This window comes from Protobothrops mucrosquamatus, unplaced genomic scaffold (genome assembly GCF_001527695.2).
Source record: "Protobothrops mucrosquamatus isolate PMUCROS unplaced genomic scaffold, P.Mucros_1.0 scaffold967, whole genome shotgun sequence".
In the NCBI taxonomy this organism is placed as follows: Eukaryota; Metazoa; Chordata; class Lepidosauria; order Squamata; family Viperidae; genus Protobothrops; species Protobothrops mucrosquamatus.
This window is the reverse complement of record NW_015387210.1, coordinates 40925-64788: the sequence shown is the minus strand read 5'-3', so window position 1 is coordinate 64788 and position 23864 is coordinate 40925. Positions and strand designations below refer to the sequence as shown.

The window sequence follows — 23864 nt, the reverse complement described above, 5'->3', positions numbered from 1 at the left end:
CAGGGGTAGGCAACCTTGGCTCTTTTATGACTCGTGGACTTCAACTCCCAGAATTCCTGAGCCAGCATGGCTCTTTCCCCTCAGCATGGTTGGCTCAGGAATTCTGGGAATTGAAGTCCATGAGTCATAAAAGAGCCGAGGTTGCCTACCCCTGAACTAGACATACCCAGTTCCAGTAACCGTTATTATGTTGTTGTTGCTGTAGGAAATCTACATTGTATTTCAATACAATGATATTTGGACAGTATTGATTGAAGATTATTAGCCAATTTTTAACAAAAAGAGAGCATGCTAACTCTCTAGATGCAGATTCTTTTTTATTTACAAAAGAGCATTCCATGCCCACAAATCCTAATCTGCAGCTTGAATTGCATATGCAAAGAAACATCTTACTATATCAGTAGCATTTGTAGTCAAAGACATGAAAGGACACTGTTATACAAGCTACACTATAAATTCTGGAAGAATTCAATGAATACTAATTGCTACAAGTATACATTTAGATTTCATAGTCTAAACTGAGAAGTCAAATTCTAAGAACAATGCAGTGATTTTAACACATGATTTTATTAGTATGTGTTGTGGCTAATGGACTTTAGGAATAAAATATGCATCAGTAAACAAAACCATTCACATTACTTTCTTGAATGCTTACCAGAGGAAAGCAACTTTGGGGAGCAGCCTCAGCTCCGCATTGCTTGAGATAATCTGCCCAGTCAAAGTCTTGACCTGGATAACCTGTGAGCAAGAAAAAAACACACTTTATTATAGCATTTTAATCATATTCCTTCTTTAAAAGGTCAGGGTACCTTCCATTTCTTCCCCATCTGGCTCTTTAATAATGTTGTAAAATAAGTGAGATTTAGATGATGATAATGATCAGTGTTACCTACTGACATTCATAGTTCTACGGCCCTGAGTTTGGACAATCCTCATCTAATATTCTAATACAGATAGTCCTCGACTTATAACAACTGTGCCCAAAATTTATGTTGCTAAGTGAGGCTTTTGTTAAGTGAGTATTGCCCCATTTATTGCCCCACAGTTGTTAAGTGAATCACTGCAGTTGTTAAGTTAGTACTAACACGTTTGTTAAGTGAATCTGGCTTCCCCATTGACTTTCTTGCCAGAAGTTCGCAAAAGGTGATCACATGACGCCGGGACACTGCAACTGTTAAAAATATGAACCTGTTGCCAAGTATCTAAATTTTGATCACATGACCATGGGAAGGCTGCAACTGTCCTAAATGTGAAAAATAGTTATAAATCTACTTTTTCCAGTGCCACTGTAACTTTTAATGGTCACTAAACGAACAGTTGTAAGTTGAGGACTACCTGTATATTACACTGACTTCCTTAAACATGAGCTTAAATCTTAAAAAAAAAAATACTTCCAGACTTCAGAAAATTCTTCCCCAGGTCTATACTACAGCTGAATTATGCTACAAAATTATTCATCTCCAAAATAGCTCAATAAACAAAATTAAATTACACCACAAATTTAAATGCATCTAGAAGACTGGTATGAATGGAGGTAGATTACATATACACACCAGGTGGAGGGTTGAGATGTAAGCCATTTTTCAGGCTCCACTGTACAGGGAAAAGTCCTGCACTGTTGACATGACAAATAAAACGCTGACTTGTGGTACAATCTGGTCTCAAATCATCTATTTCTATCAAGAAATATTTATCATTGAATACCTGAAAAATAGAGAAAGGACTTAGATAATATAAAATTGAAATCATATGTAGTTTCACAATCAAGTTCCAAGGCTATATTTGTTAAGATATTTACTGTCTATTTTATGTAACTTCTATTTTTATAGTTTTGTACCTTGCTATGATTTTACTAGGATTTTACCAATATTGTATTAAATATTAGCTATCTTAAAATAAAAGGTGACATTTGACAAAGTCTTGGGTATAACCCCTTGAACTTCAGATGTTGTCACTGAATATGACAGAAGAACATGGGGAATGTTAGCTTAATTTGAAATTTTAATTAAACTACATCAAGCATAGCTTTCCCTGCTCCTACTATAATGGGGTTAAATATCCTGTGCAAATAAGAGCAGTTGTAGGCCCTAGAAAGATTGCAAATCTCAATCTAAAACATCTTGCACTCTATAAGAAATCCCAGAAGGAAAAAGAAATATCCAGAAGGAATATAAATTGTTATATCTGAAATTTAAAATGACAAAATAGGACAAGAGGTTTAATTCAAGTCTTCAAATGATAAGAGAATGAGAATTTCAGAGCCCTCTAATTTTAAATCACCCAAAATATCCACCTGAGGAAATGAGGATAAAAATATATCTGTATTTCTTTATTCAGGATTAAAAAAAATCTTGAAATCAAGAATTTAAAAACTGGCATAAATTGTGCTTTAGTCTGGTGAATACAGAAGGACAGCAGGAAGGATAATTTCTATCACACACCCAAACCTTCCTATCTTCCTTTTGGGACTTCTAAGGCTGTTAGGTATATTCTAAATCTAAAAATAAAACAGCACTAATAGGCCTTAGCTTACTAAAAAATTAAAATGAATTTCAAATTGACAAATGTATGTATGTAATGAAATGGGAGCCCAAACATACAGGGCCAAAATTAAAATTTTCAGTAGCAAAAGATATAATAAAACATAAAGATGAACCAAGAAGAAAAGCCAACAGACTTGTCTAACAAGAAACTTTTTTATATGAAAAATGAGGTGCTGCATTTTGGAAAGTATAAGATAAAAAAAGAGATGTACAATATAAAAAGAATGCTGACTGTGCAAAAAGAATAAGAAATAAAACTAAAGAATTGACAGTGTTGGCAACATAGAACTCACAGCTGTCACGAAGGGTTAGGCTAAGAAAGTGATATAAAAGCTATACATCTATTCCAGACATAATTATTAATGTAGCTGCACAAATAGTGAGAAGATACATACCTATAAAAGCATCTTACAATTACAATTTATATTCATTTTTAAACACTTGTTAATACTGTCTCTCTTTGCTACTCTGCAAGATGCTCACTCAATATGGCATCAATAATGTTTACATTTCCCAAACCAGCAACTAGGAATTTTGGAACTAATCTATATCGAATCCTCCTAAGGATTCTCACTGGCTTAACAATGGCCACTGAACTTTTCCAAAATTATACCATGTGAGAAATCTTATTTATTTTATAAAAGTGTTTCACTGCAATTATTTTATAGATGGGGAGGATAAGAAATAGAGTTCCTGAAAATATTTGATAGCTAGCTATTACACTTGCATCTTTAGGGCTCAGGAAGTAAATAAGGTCAGACCTATTTAGTATTTTGATAAGAAACCATTAGGGAATGTATTATAGAGTAGAATGGGAAATCAAAAGACATTCTAAAAGAAGGCAGTGGCAAACTTTTTTCTGACTACTGAGAAGAAAACTGCATGGACATGTCCATGAAATCACTAAGAGTAAAACTCAATCCAAGAATATTTTTAACATACAATTCACTTATTAGACCTCATAAGCCAAACTGATTCACAAAATGGAAAAAAAACCCAGATGCTAAAATTATTATTCTCTTATTATGTCAATAACTACTGAGGAAATTCACAATAGAATTTTCCCTGAATTTTTTTATTAATAATAATTTTCATCCAATTGTGCCTAAGCTTTTAGGGACAAAAAAAAATATCATGGCTTAACTCCAGTTTTTGAAAATATAAGAATCCAGCAAGTAGCTGGATAAGAGAAAAAATTATTTCAGTATTAATACTGATTCATAACTGTAATTTTTAAATTTTAGCACACTGAAAGAAAAATGCATATGTGTGTACTTCTGAAACCACATAAAAATCCTATAAAAGATAAGTGACACTGCTTAATTTTAAGCAATAAAGATACTACAAAGTTCTTAAAGCTGCCTATGAGTCTAGCTCCTTGCAATTCAATCCCAGATTAAAGGAGATTTCATAGTTGCTGATTTATATAGAAATTGAGCTCTGCCTCTTCTACAATGTCTTCTCATTTCACATTTCTTGGAGTCAAATATTTATGAACAAACACTGAGACATGTTCTTGTTGCAAATGCCCTACAACAGCGGTGTCAAACTCGCACACGTCACATGACGTGTCGCAACGTATCATGACTTTTTCCCCATTGCCGGAGCTGGGGTGGGTGTGGTTTCGGTATGATCGGCACCCTGCCCTACAAAATTAGCTTCCATTCAATGTGACCTAAATATTAGTGTGTGAATAAATTACAAAGAGTAGTTTTCTTTGCAACAAAGAAGGAAATTACAATTAGCAACCAGATGCTTGTGATACCTTTGTAACTGTAGCAGGTGATATGGCAAAAGGAGCTTTTGGATCAATAGCTTCCAACTTCATGTTTATAGAAAATGCATGAGTTCCAACAACAGGTTTGTCCTAAAAATAATTAACAAAAATTGTTTGTTTCCATTATTCAAGGTTTTCTTAATATCTATGTATGTATGTGCATACACATGTATACCCCCCCCCCCCACACACAAACACACAGCTATTTTCAAAACTCCCTTATTTTGTTTGGATCACTTTTCTGCTTTATATTGTTGATGATATTTTAGGTTTTTTTTTAATTTTCTCAACATCAGTGAGGCAGTCACCAAGGAAGAAAATTATTTATAATAGAGAACAAGACCTGGAAAATATTTTCCATTGATAAAAGACATGTTCCAGTTGTTTAATAGTTCTTTGAAAATAACATGGAAGTTTTCCACTTATAGGCAACCCAACAAATTAAAGTTACCAACATTTGCTCTCTCAAAAATAAATTCAGCATGCTTTGCTCTTATAGTACAAACATTTCACACAACAGTTTTAACTAAGTATTTTCTAAGAAACATTTTTCCAAATAAATCAGCATTATAGAATCGCTTATTTCTAAAAAAATTGACAAAATATTTTTGAAACTTTTAGAACTGGGTCTAGGGATCCCTGCAGGACAGGAAGTCAAAAGTGTATCTGTTTCATGAATCTCTAAAATAATCTAAACATTATCTTATACAACAAGGCTTTTCAACCATTTCACCCATTGTACCACTTTTAGGATATGGCAACATCCGAGTACCACCAGTCGCCTAGCAAGGTGTCAAAAACTTGATGACCCATAAAAAAAGGAAAAAAGTGATAAGTACAGGTAGTTCTCGACTTATAACAGTTCACTTAGTGACTGTTCAAAGTTACAATGGCACTGAAAAAAGTGCCCCCCAAGCCACAGCCGAGCAAGACACCTGCCTGCCCGCCCGGCGGCGCTCTTCCTCCTGTCCGAGGTTTCCATTGTTGTGAGCATTTCTGTTGAGGATTGGCAGTAGGCGTGGGGTGGGGGGTGTTTGGTTTTTATTCCCCCCATCTGCTGGGTGGTTGCAGCAGGTTTTGGTCACTTCACATGACCCTGGGACACTGTGACCGTCATAAATATGAATCAGTTGCCAAGCATCTGAATGTAAATCACAAGACCCTGGAGAGGCTGCAACATTCCAGCTGATCGGCGCTTCTTCTGGGCTCAGCAGAAGTGCCAGGATCAGCGCCGAGCTCCAGCTGGAGCCTGGCACTGATCCTGGCGCTTCCACTGAGCCCTGATAGCCCCAAAGAAACACTGATCCTGGCGCTTCCGCTGAGCCCTGACAGCCCTGCAGCTCCAGCCATCTCTCGCTCAGGCTTGTGCGGTGCTGCCACCGGTTCAGCTCATTCCCCTCCCCCACTACGACGTTTCTAGGATGGTCGCGTACCACCTGCCAGGTGCCAATGTACCACAGGTGGTACCTGTACCACTGGTTGAAAAGCCTTGTTATACAGTATATTTTTATTTTTTCAATTACCTAGAGTTTCTGATATCCAATAAGCAAAAAAGCTTAATTAAAATATTACCTTGTCTCGGTCCCAGAAAAGTTTGTACATATTAGATTTAATCATAGCATTTGCTACAGATACAGTAAATGTCAAATGTCACACCTTGAACAGATCAGTGGGCACTAACGATTCTTCTTCCTCTTCTTTTACTTTTGCTAGAATTTCTTGCCATTCTGTCTCAGTCTTCAAGTGCCTAATAGCTTCAATAAAAGAATGATAGTTTGTTATCCCATTAAAAGTAAAATGCAGAACTTTTAAAAATGAATATATTATATTACATTCATAGTAATGGAACAATAGCACTTAGACTTATATACGGCTTCATAGTGTGGAAAGCTATGGAATGGAAAGCTGAGTCAACCTTGAACAGTTCAGAATTGAATTTCTGGAGTGAGCAGTGAGCCTGCAATACTGCATTCTAACCACTGTGCCACCACAGCAAGCAATAATATAAACACATATGTCTTCCTAATCTGTGCTCCCTATGAATGCTCTCTTGGCAAACTCATAATATTTTTCAAGTAAAGTTGAAATAAAAATACAAGATCTAGAGAATTAAAAATATTTAAAACCCAGTATCTAAATTATAAAACCAATAATATAAAAACATTAAACTAATAAACTACTAAGTGATATAAGTGACTAAATTCCTCAACAGCAAACTAGTGATTTGATAAATTACTAAATATTAACACAGTTAATCCATTAATCAATCTTTTAATTACAATTACAAGCTAGTGCAAATATTTAACTTCCATGTGCAATATAATATCTAATTATATATCTAATTATAGATATATCTAATTATCATTATCTCAGTAAATGTTGAAATTCCTCTTTACAATATTGCAATTTTTTCAGTAAGACAACATTTCACTACTTGCCAGATAATTTTAACTATTTTATCTGAAAGTAGACATCAGGAGCTATCAAGATTTCTTATATCAAGGGATCAGAATTCCACAAGTGTCCCTCTATAAGCAACAATATAGAAGGACACAGACTGGCATTTCTAATGTACTCATTCTCCATGTATTGCAGTTTGCAGAGCACTCTTGCATATATAGTTTTGATCTTGAATAAGTTTTGATCTTGAATAAGACAGCCCCCTAGCAGAATACTTCATATGCAGCATGCCACCTAGAAAATTTTCCTCAAAAACATGGTCTGAGTGGTCAGGTAAGGATGACTTACTTCCTATAGCTAATTCCCTTCTAGTTTGTGCATCATTAGTTTAGATTTGACCAAAAATTTCTTAAATTTAGATTTTATAACAAAGACATTTAAATCCTTATACAAAGAATAAGTTGTCATCAGCACAAAACATTTGTTTCAAAAGAAATAACTCTAATAATAATTCCATTTCAATTGAAGCAAACATTATTTTAAGAAAGATACGATTTTCTAAGGCAGCTTGACACAAGTTATCATCAAACAAGGGAAAGGGAAAGAGCCAGACAAGATAATTTATTTAAATCTGCAGTGCTAGTTTGTGAATGAAAATTAAGTTTTGTACCTAAAGGAGGTTCAAGGATGTACCCTTGTTGAGATGCCCAACCCACTGGATGGAGAAAGGGATCTAAATAGAACATCCATAAGTCATATTGTTCTACATCTCCAAGTCCTTCATAGCGCAGCCTGAGCCTTCCACCAATGTTTTCCAAAACACTGACTATCCAAGCTCCTAGACAGTCACTTAAGGGCTGACATTCAAGTCGTGACCCTGGTGCGATAAGATCCAAAGAATTTTTTCCTCGATGGAGCTGCAGAGTAAAAGGGAAGAAAAATGGTTAAGAACATCTGCCTATTCATCTATTCTAAAATACAGCATTATTTAATTATGTATTTACTTCATTCATTTTCTTACACATTTTATGTTTTTGTAATGAGATTATTATCTGTAATATGGTTATACTTGTAACAGGTTCACAATTATTGCAAAATAAGAAAGAATTTCCTATTTCTTATTGTCTTTGCTTTCTAGGCTTTTAGTCTGTTTGCTTTTAAGTAACAAGATTAGTACATTATAACGTTTATTTCTGTTTAAATGTATATTTCTTAATAGAAATATATTATCTACTGGTATTTAGATATGCATGTCTGTTTCCCACTCATCCAGAATACTAATGGGTGGTCAGTTCTCCATTTTAGTGTACTCTTTTACAAGATGCCATTAGCTTCCCAAAGCAGCAAATAGCAGACAACTGAGTCAATCCATAAATTAGATTAATTAATGAGCTCATGAAGCAAACTCTCGATTCACTAAATCTAACAGTATTAGAAACCCCTTCCACATCTATGTTACCACAGTACTTTTATTACATACAAAAGTGAACAAAAAGAGGCAAAGGTAAGGTTACTTGCAGAAAGGTTACTTGCAGTCATGGGAAGGTTATTTTTGAAAGTTACAAAAACAAAATCAAGATAAGCTTCTGGTAAAATATTCTTGAAAGATTGGCCACATTAAATACCAGATAAGCATTACAGTATCTATATCATTGTTCTCTTTCTTCGCTTCACAATCACTCACTCAGCAACTGTTTGAAGTTAATGATCGCACTGAGTGAGTGGTACTTACAACTAGTTCTCAAAGTTCTGACCATCACAGCACCTCTGCAAATGCTATCAGGGTACTTGCCTTTGCAGCATTCTGCTGTCACATGAATATTATTTGCAACCTCCCCTGCCAACTTTTTACAAGCAAAATCAATGGGGAAGCCATTATTTGCAAACCACTCACACTACCACACCCTTTCTCCAACCCTGCCTCATTCCATAATGTTTCCTCACCTACCTGCCTGTCTGCCTGCTTTTGATTTGCCTGGGACTTGCGTCTTCCTGCCAGCTTCTTCACTGACTTAATGAAAAATCAGCAGGAAGTCACAAGTGCCAGTCACATGAGGTTTTCACTTAATAACCCACAAACCTTAACAACAGCAATGAGGACTGCTAGGCTTGTCATCACTAAACAACATGGCTATGTGATGTCATGCTTTATCGCTGCATAGCTTAGCGATGGAAATTCTGGTGCCAATTATCGTTGTTAAATGTAAGGAATGGCTGCTGGATATAAGGAACCGTTGCTGGAATTGGGTATGTCTAGTTTAATGAAGAGAAGGACGAGGGGGGACATGATAGCAGTGTTCCAATATCTCAGGGGCTGCCACAAAGAAGAGGGAGTCAAGCTATTCTCCAAAGCGCCTGAAGGCAGGACAAGGAGCAACGGGTGGAAGCTAACCAAAGAGAGAAGCAACCTAGAACTAAGGAGAAACTTCCTGACAGTTAGAACAATTAACCAGTGGAACAACCTGCCTCCAGAAGCGGTGAATGCTCCAACACTGGAAGTTTTTAAGAAGAGACTGGACAGCCATTTGTCTGAAATGGTATAGGGTTTCCTGCCTGAGCAGGAGGTTGGACTAGATGACCTCCAAGGTCCCTTCCACCTTTATTATTATTATTATTATTATTATTATTATTATTATTATTATTATTATTATTATTACTACTACTACTACTACTACTACTACTACTACTACTACTACTACTACTACTATTATTATTATTATTATTAAATGAGGACTTCCTGTACAAAAGATATCCATCCCACTGATGGAGCTCTTTCCCCAAGGAGTTCTTTACTGCAATCCCACCCCTCTTCCAGACTTTAAGTTTATTCTGAAAATTGCATGTTACTGTGTCTTTTATAACTATACAGCAAAATCTCTCTTGTATTAGTTTGCCACTACTTAAATATATTCCAGAAAGATGAAGTTATAACCAAATTGGGAAAAAAACATACCATTAATAAAAAAAACAAGTGGTCATTATTAAGCTTTATTGAAGTGGGCTCTACTCCCACAATACCTACCCCTTCTAGAAGACCAGCAGGGGGGCTGCATGCTCCTTTCAGAGTTTGCTGAAGGAATTCTATCTGATTGGGAATTTTATCCTTAATGCCTAAAAAAAAAAGAAAGAAAGAAAAAGAAAAGCTAAGTCAATCAATATTCAGTCTTGCTATCTTATAACCAGATTCATTAAAGTTAGGCTTATCCTGGGAAGGTCAAAAGCAAACCCACATGTTTGTAGTTCAACATGTTTGCAACTTTTGGATTACTTAAAAGTACATTTCAGAGTGTTATGACCCAAGTTGCTGAGTTCAAGGATGATTAAATCTAGAGTGGGAACAGGTATAGCAATGATAGCGAACCTTTTAGAGACCGAGTGCCCAAACTGCAACCCAAAACCCACATATGTATCGTCGGGTGCCAGGTAGGCGTGGCCCATTGGGTGGGCATGGCTGCGGTGGTAACGGCAGACTGGATGGGACTAAAAAGTTCAATCAAGCAATTCCAACTTTGCAAGATCTTTTTTTTCCCCACAAGAAGTTGAAATTGATTGATTGATTGAATCTTTTTTTTTTTTGCACACGGCAGCGGAGGCCTAAAGCAAAAACGTTTTATAAAACCCAGCTGAAGGCCTAGGACTGGGGCGATGGCGCATGTGCCCACAGAGAGGGCTCTGCGTGCCATCTGTGGCACGCGTGCCATAGGTTCGCCACCACGGAGGTATAGGATCTCAATCATGATGAACCAAAAATAAGACTGTCATTATTAAGTCCAACACCTATATTGACAAGATGTTAAAAGATAAATGGATTGACATGCATTTGGCTTTTAGGTATCGTAGCAAATATACAACAGATGTAAAAGCAATTCATGCAAAGCTATTTAAAAGTAGACACCCATGGAAAACTAAATACAACAATTTAGAGAAAAAGCCTGAACCACAAACTCTTAATCACTTTACAGGCAGTTATTTTGCGAGTTTACAGAATCTATACTGTGTTCCATAGAAGATGGTTACCTTCAGGTACTTTGAGGGTCTTCTTGTTCTGCTCACACCAGCCAAGGGGATGCAAATTGGCTGTCATGACATCACACCAGAAATCAGCTTTGCGGTCTTCTCCATAACCATCATAGCGCAAAAGTAGTAACTGTCCACATGTGGTGATGATTGTGGCAATCCAGTAATTGTCAGGGCCAGGTTTGATAGCAACCTCCAATTTCATGCCTGGTGTAAATCCATTTTGTGGGCTAGTATCCACCTAAAAGGGGGGAGGGGGGAGAAATAATCAAGTAAACAATTTTAATACTGTAACTTTATAAAATATTTGGTACAAGTTAGGGATTTCTGTTGATAACTGGGCAATATGGAAGGTAATGAATTAACATTTCTGGATTAGTCAATTAAAATAATAATGGAAAAATACTACAGTTTGGATACAGTTTTAAGGATACAATGGTAATAACCTACATCAATCAGACCAGGTATTTCCCCCCCAAAATAAATGATCAACAGGGCAATGCATTTAGAATTAGTTAATTCACGACAATCTAGAAGCGCAGATTACAAACTTTAGTGTATAAACCCCTAATTTTTGCTCCCAGGTTGTGCTACTGAAATCTACTCAATACAACTGATAATTACATCTATTTTGTACTTATAAACACAAAATAACCTAAATGACCTTACCAAGAAACTCAAACAATAAAACCTTCAGGTTAAAAAAAGATCCCTGCCTTGATCTATGATATGATGCTAAAACACAACACTAAATTATTTTTAATTATAACATACTGTGTCACATATCATAATGAAGGCAAATTACACAATATGAGTAATTCAAATATCTGAATTATATTTGTTCTTATTATAGGAATCATATATGTATCTCATAATAAGATACATAAATCTTCATTCCCATTCTATTCTGCAATACATAATTCTGACACTAAAAATAAACAAAAATTCTAAGATATTTTTTATATAAAGTGAATTCCAAATCACTGCTCTTCAAAACAACTCAGAGTCATTCCTACTTCTATATTAATTACAACTCTACAGAACAATTCTTGACAACTCAAATGACAATAGTGTACATATAAAGTCTAATTAGGTTGCTTGTGAGTAGGAAAAATAATTTTGAAATCATTTTTATTGAATAAACATTACTCATACAGTTTTTTAAATTGAATAATCGTTTTTATTGAATAAGCTTTACTCATACAAAAATGTATTTCAAATGGGAGATGAAGCAGAATTAGATAACTGTCTCACTCAGGTACAAATGGAAAGTTACATAAATACACAGTCCTAGATGAACAGATAAAATCAAGAACTTGGGAGAAGGGACTAACTAATAATTAATAGACTAAGAATAATAATTAATAGACTGAGAAAAGTAAACAAACAATAGCATGCATGCAAGAATAAAAACAAGAATAAGACTTCTTAACTCGATACGTGTCTTACTATACAAATAAAGTATGACTACTCGGGACAGGAACCAATATATTCAAAACATTCTCTTTCCTGTTCCAATAGCACCCTCTCATGGCAATCTAGTAAGACTACAGTAGTACAAGGTTATCCAATTTCTTATGCAATCCCATCTGTGACACTACAGAAAAAAGTCCTACTAAATTCTTGGATCTTGCCTCCAGGTTCTCTGCATTCTCCACCTTTAATTTGTTAAGGTACACAAAATAACAAAGTGTGCTAGCTTATGATAAAAAAAAACTCTGACCAAAGGCAGTTATAGTAACAATATTTATTGGGGGGGGGAGGAATTAAATTGATAAACGTTATATCAGAAGATAATTAAATCTATATACTCACACTCTCCCTTGTGAAATGGATGCACAAATATTATATATTTATACAATAGACCCAATATTTTTCTCATTTTCATGTACAATATTTTGTATTTATATACCTATTCATTCATGGAATAAACCTCTTTATGCAGAAAAGGAGTAAAAAATAGTAAGCCATGCATGAGATTAAAAAAGAAAGGGGAAAATAACTAAAACTAGCTTATACTAACATAATTAACTATACATCTCCAGGCCTTTATATCACTGGGGTGTGTGTGTGTGTGTGTGTGTGTGTGTGTGTGTGTGTGTGTGTGTAATCCTGATACCACTACATTCATTGCTTTTTGTTCTTTGAACTTCTTTCTCTTTTTGAGGATATCATAAGCTCTAGTTTCTCTGCCTTTCTCTTTCTCACAACTCATTCACTTTTCTTTTAATATATTTTCATTCATTTCATCACATTTATATAGCTGCCAATCTCACAAAACATGATTCTGAGCAGCATACAATAAAAACAGACCGTAAAAAGAAACAAGTATTCCATAATTCCATGAAGTGTCATCATTCATTCTTTCTGTATGACCAAAGACCTTCCATTCCTAATTGTTACTCATTTTTGTGTGCAATCTACACTTGTTCATCACCCATTCATTCCTCACATTATATCTTTCCTTACTGCACACACTTCTTAAATACCTTATTCCCACTGCAGTCAACTTGCATTTCTCTGGCCATACTCAATTCTCACTTTCATACTACTAAGTAAATTCTAAGCTGTACAAATTCACTTATTTTTGCCATTAATGCAGTAATTCATTCTATTTTCCTTGTAACTCCCCCCCCCTCCAAAAAACCCCATCTCTAATACAAACTGCAAGCATTCTTATACATTTATCCATAGATCTGCAAAACAACCCAGGGGACATTATACATTGTTTTACCCCTGCTCAGCAGTGAATCATTCAATAGGCACTTCATTTATTCCTGCACATTCTTTACTTATGTATCTTATTTATTTGTTGCATTTAACAATGGGTCTTACATTCTATATTTGTATAAAACATTCTATAATTTAAGCCTATCAACAAATGTATAATAAACTAAACATTCTTACATCCATATATTTGCTGAACAGAAAATTCTGATTTATATACCTCCTGTCCAGCAGAAAGCTGGACTTCCCAAATTATGCTCATTATCACATCTTGGTCGATATCAATCAAAAGTGTGTCAAATGCCTCCCTAGAAATGTTTAACACAATTATTTTTTTCATTTACTCTTGATACCTTTCCTTTTGTTGAAGATAAAAATAATAGTCATCTGGGACCAATGTATTCTTATGCATGCATTAAATATGTCACATAGCCATTTCCTAGGAAATCCACATCCATATTTTAAAATCTCCTTAGTTACACCGTCTATACATGTAGCCTTACTATTTTTTCAATATTCTCACAACATTTATGTCTAACTTTTCATAATTTCAGGGTTCATTTTACTATTGATAGCATTTGTTCCATTCTTCAACTTAGCATTTATATTCAAATCTCTAAAATATTCTAAGTAATTTCTCAGTTCTAATTATTACTGTTGTTGATATAAAATATTTTATGAAAACAGTAACATGTATGGATCTGTTTTCATATCCACAAGATATTAGATCCTTCCCAAGGATCTAGGACAGGGGTGTCAAACTGCCAGCCCGTGGGCAGGTTTCATCATACCAGAGCCACGCCCACCCCATTGCCGGCAATGGCAAAAAAGCTCTGATACGTTGCGCGACGTCACATGATATCGCGAGTTTGACATGTCTGATCTAGGATAATTAAAGATATTGTCCTGATATATGTGCTGTTGTAAGTAATAAAAAAATGTAATTGATAAGTTGAGATTTTACCTATTCCTATTATGTCCAAGTGATTTTTCAGATCTTTTGGTATGGCACCAAGCACACTATTATTGGCACCACTAATACTTTTTTCACATTTGTTTGATCTCTATTTGGAGATCTTTATGTTTCCCAATTTTGTTCTAGTTATTTCTCACTGATCCCCAGCTATTGCAATGCCAATTATCCATACTTGTTTCTTTGTAATTATAGTCATGTCTGGCTTGTTACAGGCTAAATATTTATCAGTTTGGAATATTTGGAAGTATCACCTTAATGACTTCACTCTTGACTACTTTTTCAGTGTTGTGATTCCAACAATTCTTTGCTGCTGGTAAGTTATCTTTATTGTTGTCATATTATTATTGTTGCAATATACACAACAATGTGAAATAACAACTGCCAGTTCTCTAGCTGTGTTGGCCTTCATACACACTGAGTTCTTCCCAAGAACCTAGAATGTCATAATACACTCTCATAGTATATAACATAGAATAACATAGAATAAACAGGATTGGAAAAGACCTTTATTTTATTTATTTATTTATTGTTCGAATTTATATCCCGCCCTTCTCCTTGCGGACTCAGGGCGGCTGACAATCAATTTGTCAGCCGCCCTGAGTCCGCAAGTCTTCTCCCGCCCTGAGTCCGCAAGTCTTCTCCCCCTGCTTGAACAGAAGGTTTTATACAATTCCAGATAAGTGATTATCCAATCTCTTCTGGAAAACCTCCAGTGATGGATCACCTACAACTTCTAGAGGCAAACCATCCCATTGATTAATTGTTCTCACTGTCAGAAAATTTCTTCTTAATTCTAGGTTGGATGTCTCTTTAATGATCTTCCACCTGTACTTCTTGTCCTGCCCTCAGATGATTTGGAAAATAGGTCAAACCCCTCTTCTCTATAACAGCCCCTTGAATACTGGAAGACTGCTATCATGTCATCCCTAGTCCTTCTTTTCGTTAGACTAGAAAGACATAGTTCCCTCAATCTTTCATTGTACGGATTAGCCTCCAGATCCCTTATCATTTTTGTTGTTCTTCTCCATACTATTTCTAGAGTCTCAACATCTTTTTTGTATCGTGGTGACCAGAATTGCAGTATAAAGCAGTACTATGACTTCACGTGATCCTGTTGCTATCCCTCCATTAATGCAGCCTATAACCATATTGACGTTTTTGGCAGTTGCAGCATGCTGCTGGCTCTTACTTAACTGTTTGTCCACTAGGATATCTAGATCGCTCCCACAGTTACTACTGTAGAGGCAGATAACACCTATTCTATACCTGTGCATTTGGTTTTTCTTGCCTATGTGTAGGACTTTACTTTTATCACCATTGAAATGCATTTTGTTAGATAGGGCCCTGTGTTCTGATCCTGAGTTTATCTTCCAAAGCTATTCCCCTCAGCTTGGTGTCATCTGCAAATTTAAGGAGTTGCCTTATATCCCCTTATCTAGATCATTTATGAAGATATTGAGGAGTACTGTGCCTAAGACAGAACCTGGAGGTATCTCACTGAATGCTTCCTTCCATATAGATGTAGTTCCATTGAGGACTACATGCTGAGTATGGTTGGTCAGCCAACTACGAATCCATCTGGTGGTGATGTTAACTATTCCACATTTTTCTAACTTATTAAAAAAATAGGTTGTGGTCTACTTTGTCAAATGCCCTACTGAAATCCAAGTATAAGTTCTGTTTTTAATTGAATTTACTCTGCTGGAAGCTCCTAGTTTAACACTTTCCATCAATTTCAAAACCAATTTTTATTTCTATTAAAGTTTATGTATATGATGCTTTTTACTGAATTTAAAGAAAAACATATATATGAATTCAATTTTTATAGAATAATCTCATTTGTATTTGAAGTTCATCAACATATTAGTTACATGTTAAGCATATTTATCATAGGCACTAATTAATATACAATGGAACTTTATTAAGGTAAGCCCCCACACAAAGATACACAAATAAATATGAATTATTTATAGTAACTTATAGTAATTTATAGAAACATTGTTTCAAATTGCCTTAAATCATTCCAGCAAGATTTAAATTCCTTAAACAACAACTTGGTTATTGAAAAAGCAAATAATTGTAGTCAGACACTGTCTACACAGTTTTTAGTGGTATAACAGACAGCCCATAGTTGTACTATACTCTAAAATGCCCCTAGAGATTCTAAGCTAGAATTAGTGTACTCCTTGTTGAAAGTTATATGCATTCATTATTTGAAAATAAAAAAAAAACATTTCAAATTTTTGTCAAACACTATCACCCAGAATAATTTTTTTTAGCACAAAAAATCCTGGAAAGTTTCACAGCATTCATATCATGCTGTAAATCTACTGTGAAAGTTGAAGTCCCTATCCAATTATTTTGTTAGCAAAAAAAAAAAAAAGCAGTTGTTGTTGTTGTTAGTTGCGAAGAAAAAAAGCAATAACATACTTTTATCTGAAGCATTACATTTTTAAAAGTAGCAACTTAATTTTCATGTTTGATCGGTTCACTTCTACTAAAAGGAAACAAAATAAAAAGGAATGACTGAGTGAGTAAGATGTTGTCAACAAGGCATGGAAGAAAGCCTTAAGATGATGAGTCAGCAAGCTCTTTGCAGACTAATTATCTTCATGTGTTGTAACTGCAAAAGATCTCACTTTGCACCATAGAACAGGCCACTCTCGCTTTAAAAATATTTAAGTCAGCAATTCTTTGGATCTGTCTCTAGCACTAACTGAAACACAAGAGTCCCTCTTGCAAAGCAAAGAACAAAAATAAATGCTCTCTATTACTGTTATTCCCCCTTAAATGGGACCTGTGAGGACATTACTAAGGCCCAAAAGTTGCAGCAAAGAGCTTAAGGGACTGCACTTAGAATTCTCAAGGATCTGAAATGAAGAGCTTCTGCCCATTATGGCTACCAAGGGATCAGAGTTTAAAGAATACATACAGAGGACAACATTGACCAGATGTTTACTTACATGTCTAAATGAGCTGTGAGGTGCTGCTATTGCTCCTGTATCTTCCAAGTAGTCATCCCAACTGAACTCTGCTTCTTCCACAATAGATCCTGCATCTACAATAATCCAGAAACAATGGACAAATCTTAAATGGAAAGATGTTTAATTGGTATGGTATTATAAATTTCTTCACTGTAGATGTTTTTCCCACTGCTTTGAAGACAACGGAAATGTTCTATTGAAATTGTGTATATTAAAATGTCACATGACTACCAAATGACATAAGTAATATGCACTAGTGTCAATTAAACTATGTCACTTGTCTGTCAGATATCAAAAGGCAACAATATGAATTACTAAAGCCCCTATGCTGATATAGCGGCCTAACACCTAAGCTGTAATGAAGACATTTTTTTTAAAAAAAAGATAGAATGTACCTTATTTCAAGGGTAATGAGGATGGAAATTATATGAAATCTTTTCCATTTTAAATTGATTGGAAAAGAGTAATAGATTTATGAAGTAGGCACTAAGCAATTTGCAGATATAAAAGGACAGCTGCTTTTAATTTGAAAAAGTATACTTTTATGGATACATACTTGGGCAGTTTTATTCAAAAAGAAAAAAAGAAAAACCACAGGTGCAAAAACTGTATGACCACTAGAATGAAGCAAAAGGTCCATAAAAATCTCACATCTTGCTCTTCTCCTACCATCTAGTAATCGTACATGTTTTTGCCTGATCAAAGTCTGATTTAAGTTCTCAATTACTGCTGGAAGAAATTCATTCAATTAATATGTATAGTGTATTTTCACAAATGCTTAATTTTTATTAAACAGATAGTCCTCAAGCTACGACCATTTGTTCAAGCAACTGTTTGAAGTTATGGTGTTATGAACGTTCAGTTTGAAGTTACGATGGTGCTGAATGAATGGCACTTACACCCAGTGGTGGATTCAAATATGTGAACAACCGGTTCTCTATGTGGATGCCGCTTCCGGAAGTCCATTCTGGGCCTGGGCAACAAAAAATTAGCTACCGGTTCTGCCAAACAGGTACAAACTGGCTGAATCCCACCACTGCTTACACCAGGTCCCTTAAGTTACAGCAGTTCGTAGCACCCAAATGGTCACATAACCAAGATTAGGATGCTTGGCAGTTCATCTGTATTTATAACAGCAGCATCAAGAAAATGGTGAAAGTTAAGCTGTGAGTGGTAGAGCACAGAGGAGCAAAAGCCTTGAAGTGCAGGGGGCCAAAAGGGCAAAGAAGGAGGAGTTGAAAGGGAAGTAGTCCCTTACCTTGGAAGAACCAAACCTGGGCTGGGAGGGGCCAAGCCACAAGAGTGCGTCCCTGGCTGATGGACTTCAGTTAATGAGAGCAGCAAGAACTGCTGGGATTGCCATTGTTAAGCAACATGGTCATGTGATCACATCACATTGCTTAGCGATGGAAATTCTAGTCTTAACTGCTGTGGAAACGTAAGGACTATCTGAAAGGGGTATACATAATGTGTCATTCCTGAGTATGAGGAACCTGTGGCCTTTCAGATATTGATGAGCTATAATTCCTATTAGTTGTCACTAGTCATGTTGCCCAAGGCTACTAGAGCTGGCATTCAGCAAAATCTAGAAGCTTAATAGGTTTAACCTACAGATAGAAAAATCTAAAATTATAAACACTTGTCAATATTTGTAAGGCACAGTGAAAATAATTTGCTTAAAAATTGTTCCACCCCCATATGCTTATTTAGTCAAATTTGGCAAAGTTTAAGTAAAGTAGGCTTTGGGCATTGACAGAAAAAGGAATATAAAGAGCAGATGTAGAAAAAAATGTTCAAGTCTGATTATTTTTGCAAAAGAATAAGGGTGTGGTAAGTTTTTATTAAGAATCTGATCTTTTATTCAGACCTAAAGTATTTTCTTAGCTTAAATATTGTAAGGCAGGCTTTAAAATGTAAGGGTTCAAAGACAGAAGAATCAGATACAGGAATACAGAATTCTCCAGGAAATAGTACAGGGCTAGATGTTGGCAATATTCAAAAGCAAAATGCAAGATATTTATTTCAAAGCATTTCTGTATTCTTGCAACCTACAATGTAATCATGTACACAAGATACACTGGAGGATTTAACAAAGGACCAGGACAAGGTACACCATAATCTTCAAAAATGTTGGAGCTGAGGACTACCAGCAGTTAATCTGCTAACAAAGATACAACAGCTGAAACAGATGGGACTCATGGGAGGCAGAAGGAGGAGCTTACTTATGGCATAGCCTATATTCTTTTAAACTGCAGTTTTACCCCTTTTATAGCATATTATTACAATCTACCTCTGGTACCAAGATATTCTGACCTATTATCTTCAGAGATGGGAAAAATATATTTCATTTGTTCATGAATATAATACATGCCATGCAATGCAAAGCAAAAGATACAACATAAATATATTCCAGAAACATATAGACCTCTTTGTTGTGTGTCTACTCTCCAAAGACTATAGATACTAGATGTATCTGTAGTCCATTTTGTGCATTCTGGGAGAAAGTACTAACTATGACTAGCAACAGTGGACAGGACACACCTGACTGTTCCTCTACGCACTGTTAATATACTGGTTCAGGCCAGCTGCATTTCCCTTGCATGCTCATTCTTTCCTATCATTCTCTGATATAAAAAACATGACTAGGTAGTTTCTTAGGGTGCAAATGGAATATAGCCTATGCTAAGTTGTGATTTAGGACTTAGACCAAGATGGGAGAAATGTAAGTTCAAGTCCATTTTAAGCCATGAAGACATATCAAGTAACTTTGGGCCTTACTGGGTCCTCACAAGGATAAAATAGAGTATTAAAGTACTATACTACAGGGGTTCAAAAGCTGTTCTGCAAATATGAAGACAGTCACTAGAGGACAGCAAAAAAGATTTGTCTTCCATCTAGAGGTTGTCAAGATTTTTCTACCATATATATGGCAACCCAAATGTAGTATATATGAAGTCTTGAAGAAAAGATAGGATATAAAACAAACAGCTGGTTGAGGCATTGGTCCTACATTGGTTCAGAGTAACTGTGTATCTTGAATTCTTTTCTATCCTTTTCTGATTTTATTTCTTATCTTGGATTTTAATTAGGTTCTCCTATATTAATATATTAATGTAAGTAGTTTTGCCAGCATTCCGATTTCTCCTGAAGATGTTCAGTTCCCAGTATTCCTGAATAATTCTTGAAGCAGTACAGCTGAGGATGTTGACAAGCAAGGTCAACCAACCCTTGATGCTCCCGAGTCTTTTCTGCTCCTCAAATTAGGAAAATCTCAGTGGAGCTTATTGTTTAATTATTTTGTTTAAGGTATACAAAAATATGAGTGGGCACATGCCTGCTCCTGCTTGAATGCCCACCACTACTTCCTGATCCCTTAATCTTAATAGTAGATCTCTGAAGCTTTCTTTTGAATGTGAGTCTACATTTCCATCTGTCATGTTTCCTCAATAGTTCTTTTGGTTGCTAGGCAAAAATATTTCTATTCTCAATGGGACAGGAATGCTTGAGGATATAGTATTGTGCAGCTTTTCCTTTCTTCTTTTAATGTGCTGAGCTCATGAAAGAATTTATAAATATAGTATAAGGGAATTCAAAGCCATCCTTGTAGGGATGGGAAATATTACTAATGGGTTCTTATCTGTTATGTTATATTGAACCTGATGGAGGCCCCTGTGATGTCATCTTGTGTTTTGTGAATATAGTGACAAAAATGTGCCAGGGTTATAACTCTAATTTCCCTAGATCGATTCAAGATTAGTAGGCGTGTGATTATTGTCACTAGAACAATTTCCACTGCAGTTTTTCCAATGCCTTTGCAGACATTACAGGCATTTCTGAGTCACTTTTATTGTTTTGTATTTGTTCCCTTTCCAGGATCAGTATATACTGCATATAATGACCATTCTGATAGCAATCTAACTCTAATTATAAAACAACATAAGCATGAGTGCAGGACTGCTCTATTAGTATATAACTAGAACTTTTGTACTGTTCCATAACTGCAACTTTACATTTAACGTTGCTGCTGAATTGCTGACAGAATAACCATTATATTCAAAGTAAACCGAATTAGGAAAGGGAACATACACTATATGTGTGTGTGTATGTGTATGTGTGTATGTTTGTATAAACAGATAAGAAAACCAGTGTTAGGTTTATAATTCAAAACCATGTCTTAGTAGGAAATTAAACTTCATATTAGCATTGGTGCTTCAGCAATAAATACCTGAAATAACTAATGTTTCAAAACAGAAGAATGTAGCATTATATCTCAATGTATTCCATTTCATAGAAAGTGAGATAGGGAGGGTAATAAAAATCCAAGATTAATTTAAGTTGCCAGTATTTTAATCCTTCATGTGTGAAAGATTGCATCCAAGATCTCAAATATATTATGACATTGTTCATTTTTGTTAATACTGTATATTTATTACTTAAAGGAAAATATCATACATGCTCAAAATGGGAACTCAAAATGAAAAAAAACCTCAAAATGTCAAGAACCAAAAATGAAATCATAATAAATATTAATTCCAAATGTTAAATATATAGTTTTTAAATTCTCAAATCTAATAAATTACAAAATATAAATATAACATGGTATAACACACCATATGTGGCATTTAATTAAGTATTGGGAAGTTTTGTATTAAAAAATAACTTCTGTAAAGAAGAATCCTAAATTCTACTTTTATGTAGTCCAGACTTGTATAAAGAAATTGTTGCAATGACTTATTCTGGGATCAAATGATTCTAAATATGCTGAATTGGCATGATTTCCATCTCCGGAAACTATAATACCTGTCTCATGCTGCTGTTCTCCATTCATTTCCACAGCAATCTGGTAATACGCTTTGGGAACAGGAGGTAGAAAAACTCAACCCAGTCACTGTCTCGATCTTATCAGCATCCCAATATCTGCTTCTTCAAGCTTTGTGTTGAAGCAAAAACTGTGAAGAAAATTTAGAGGCACATTTTTATCCTTAAATCTAGAGCTACATTCTTGTTTCTTTCATTTTTGTATAATTAGAACAAGCTACGTCGACACTTCTACTTGATTCTACCACAAAATCTACTTTTTTCTAATATAGAGGTGATTTTGTTACAGAAATCTACAATGCTACAGACTATTATAAACAGGAGAATAAAACAATGCTACAGGTTCACTTTTAAGGTATAAATTCATTTTGTTTCACTTTCATGCAATTTCTTAAGTCCATCAGAAATAAAGAGTCCCTAATTTTTTGTACCTCAACTAATTCCAAATAAGTAACATAAAGCCGATATTATTTATATGAGAAACTTCTGTCAGAGTTTAAATATCTGCAAAGTTTGCAAACAATTATAAATGTATTAAAATTGTTACATCATCAAGTAGGAATATTCTAGTATTAGCAATAGATAAATTGGCTGTGTAACTAGAAATAAATTGCACTATTAAATAAATACAACTTTTGATTGAACCTTTAGATGTTAAAGGATATAACATTCTCATTAAAGAGCCACATACATTGGTGGGCACAATAGCGATACATGCTTGTTAACTAGGTCTGCTGTATATTGTATGAAAACATCCACTGTTTTGACTTCAGAACCCAAAAGACTGCCAGAGAGGTTACATCAGCAACTGTTATTATGATAGTTGGCAAAATGCTCTAGGAATCACATTATGTAATACTAGAAACATACTATTCCTTAAAAATAAGACAATTATACTGATGATAAGGGGAAAAATACAAAATCATATTAAGACAATATACTTATTATAATTTATATACTAATTACACTTATTATGCCAAATGAAAAGTAGCAATTACTAGCAGTAGTAGTATAATACACATACTCAGAAAGTTTCCACCCTTCAAAAGCAAGACAATTAAAAATTTAATTTAAAAAAAGACTAAATGTAACTTGTTGCAAATTCTCAGCTGACCTAAGAAAGAAACTACCTTAACAAAATTTTGGATTATCTACCTTTCTTAGTATGCCACAGTATACTGTCAGATAATAGTATACTTTACCTTTGGAAAAAGTAGCTGAATAATTTAATTCTTGTGAAATTTCATCTTCTGAATTACCTTTTGGTTCTGCAAGATCTTTTAATATACCACATTAACTAATTTCACCTTGTAAACCAGGTAACACTTTCAACATCTCCCAATACATTTCATGATCTAAGTCCAAATGTTATTAGTAATTTTCTGTACAAAGATGAGAGAAATTTTGGCCCTCTAGAAGTCCTACTATTACCTGCCATCAAGGGCAATAGTTAAGCATCATGAACATTAGTCCAACAATTTCTGGATTGCCATATTTCAGGCAAATATTTTAAAGCCTTAAATTATTTGCAGTCAGAATCTTAGAGACTACTTCCACAGAAAACTAAAGGTTGTCATGCTTTGTCATAGGAGAAAAAAATGATGAATGATGAGGAAAATGAT

At 34.9% G+C, this 23864-nt stretch overlaps 1 protein-coding gene across 1 annotated transcript in view; it reads right to left on the bottom strand.

The window, feature by feature from the left end:
• The window catches only part of SFMBT1 (Scm like with four mbt domains 1), a 38636-nt gene extending 16357 nt beyond the window's left edge, over positions 1–22279 (bottom strand). Inside the window, exons 1-9 of the mRNA XM_015819690.1 lie at positions 22225–22279; positions 17404–17498; positions 10738–10978; positions 9743–9831; positions 7391–7637; positions 5977–6074; positions 4309–4410; positions 1554–1704; positions 656–738 (exon numbers count right to left, since the gene is read on the bottom strand). Of these exons, the coding sequence (XP_015675176.1) occupies positions 656–738; positions 1554–1704; positions 4309–4410; positions 5977–6074; positions 7391–7637; positions 9743–9831; positions 10738–10978; positions 17404–17498; positions 22225–22252 (1134 nt within the window). The 5' untranslated portion in view covers positions 22253–22279. The remainder of the gene's footprint in view (positions 1–655; positions 739–1553; positions 1705–4308; positions 4411–5976; positions 6075–7390; positions 7638–9742; positions 9832–10737; positions 10979–17403; positions 17499–22224) is intronic.
• Between the last annotated feature and the right edge of the window lie 1585 nt (positions 22280–23864).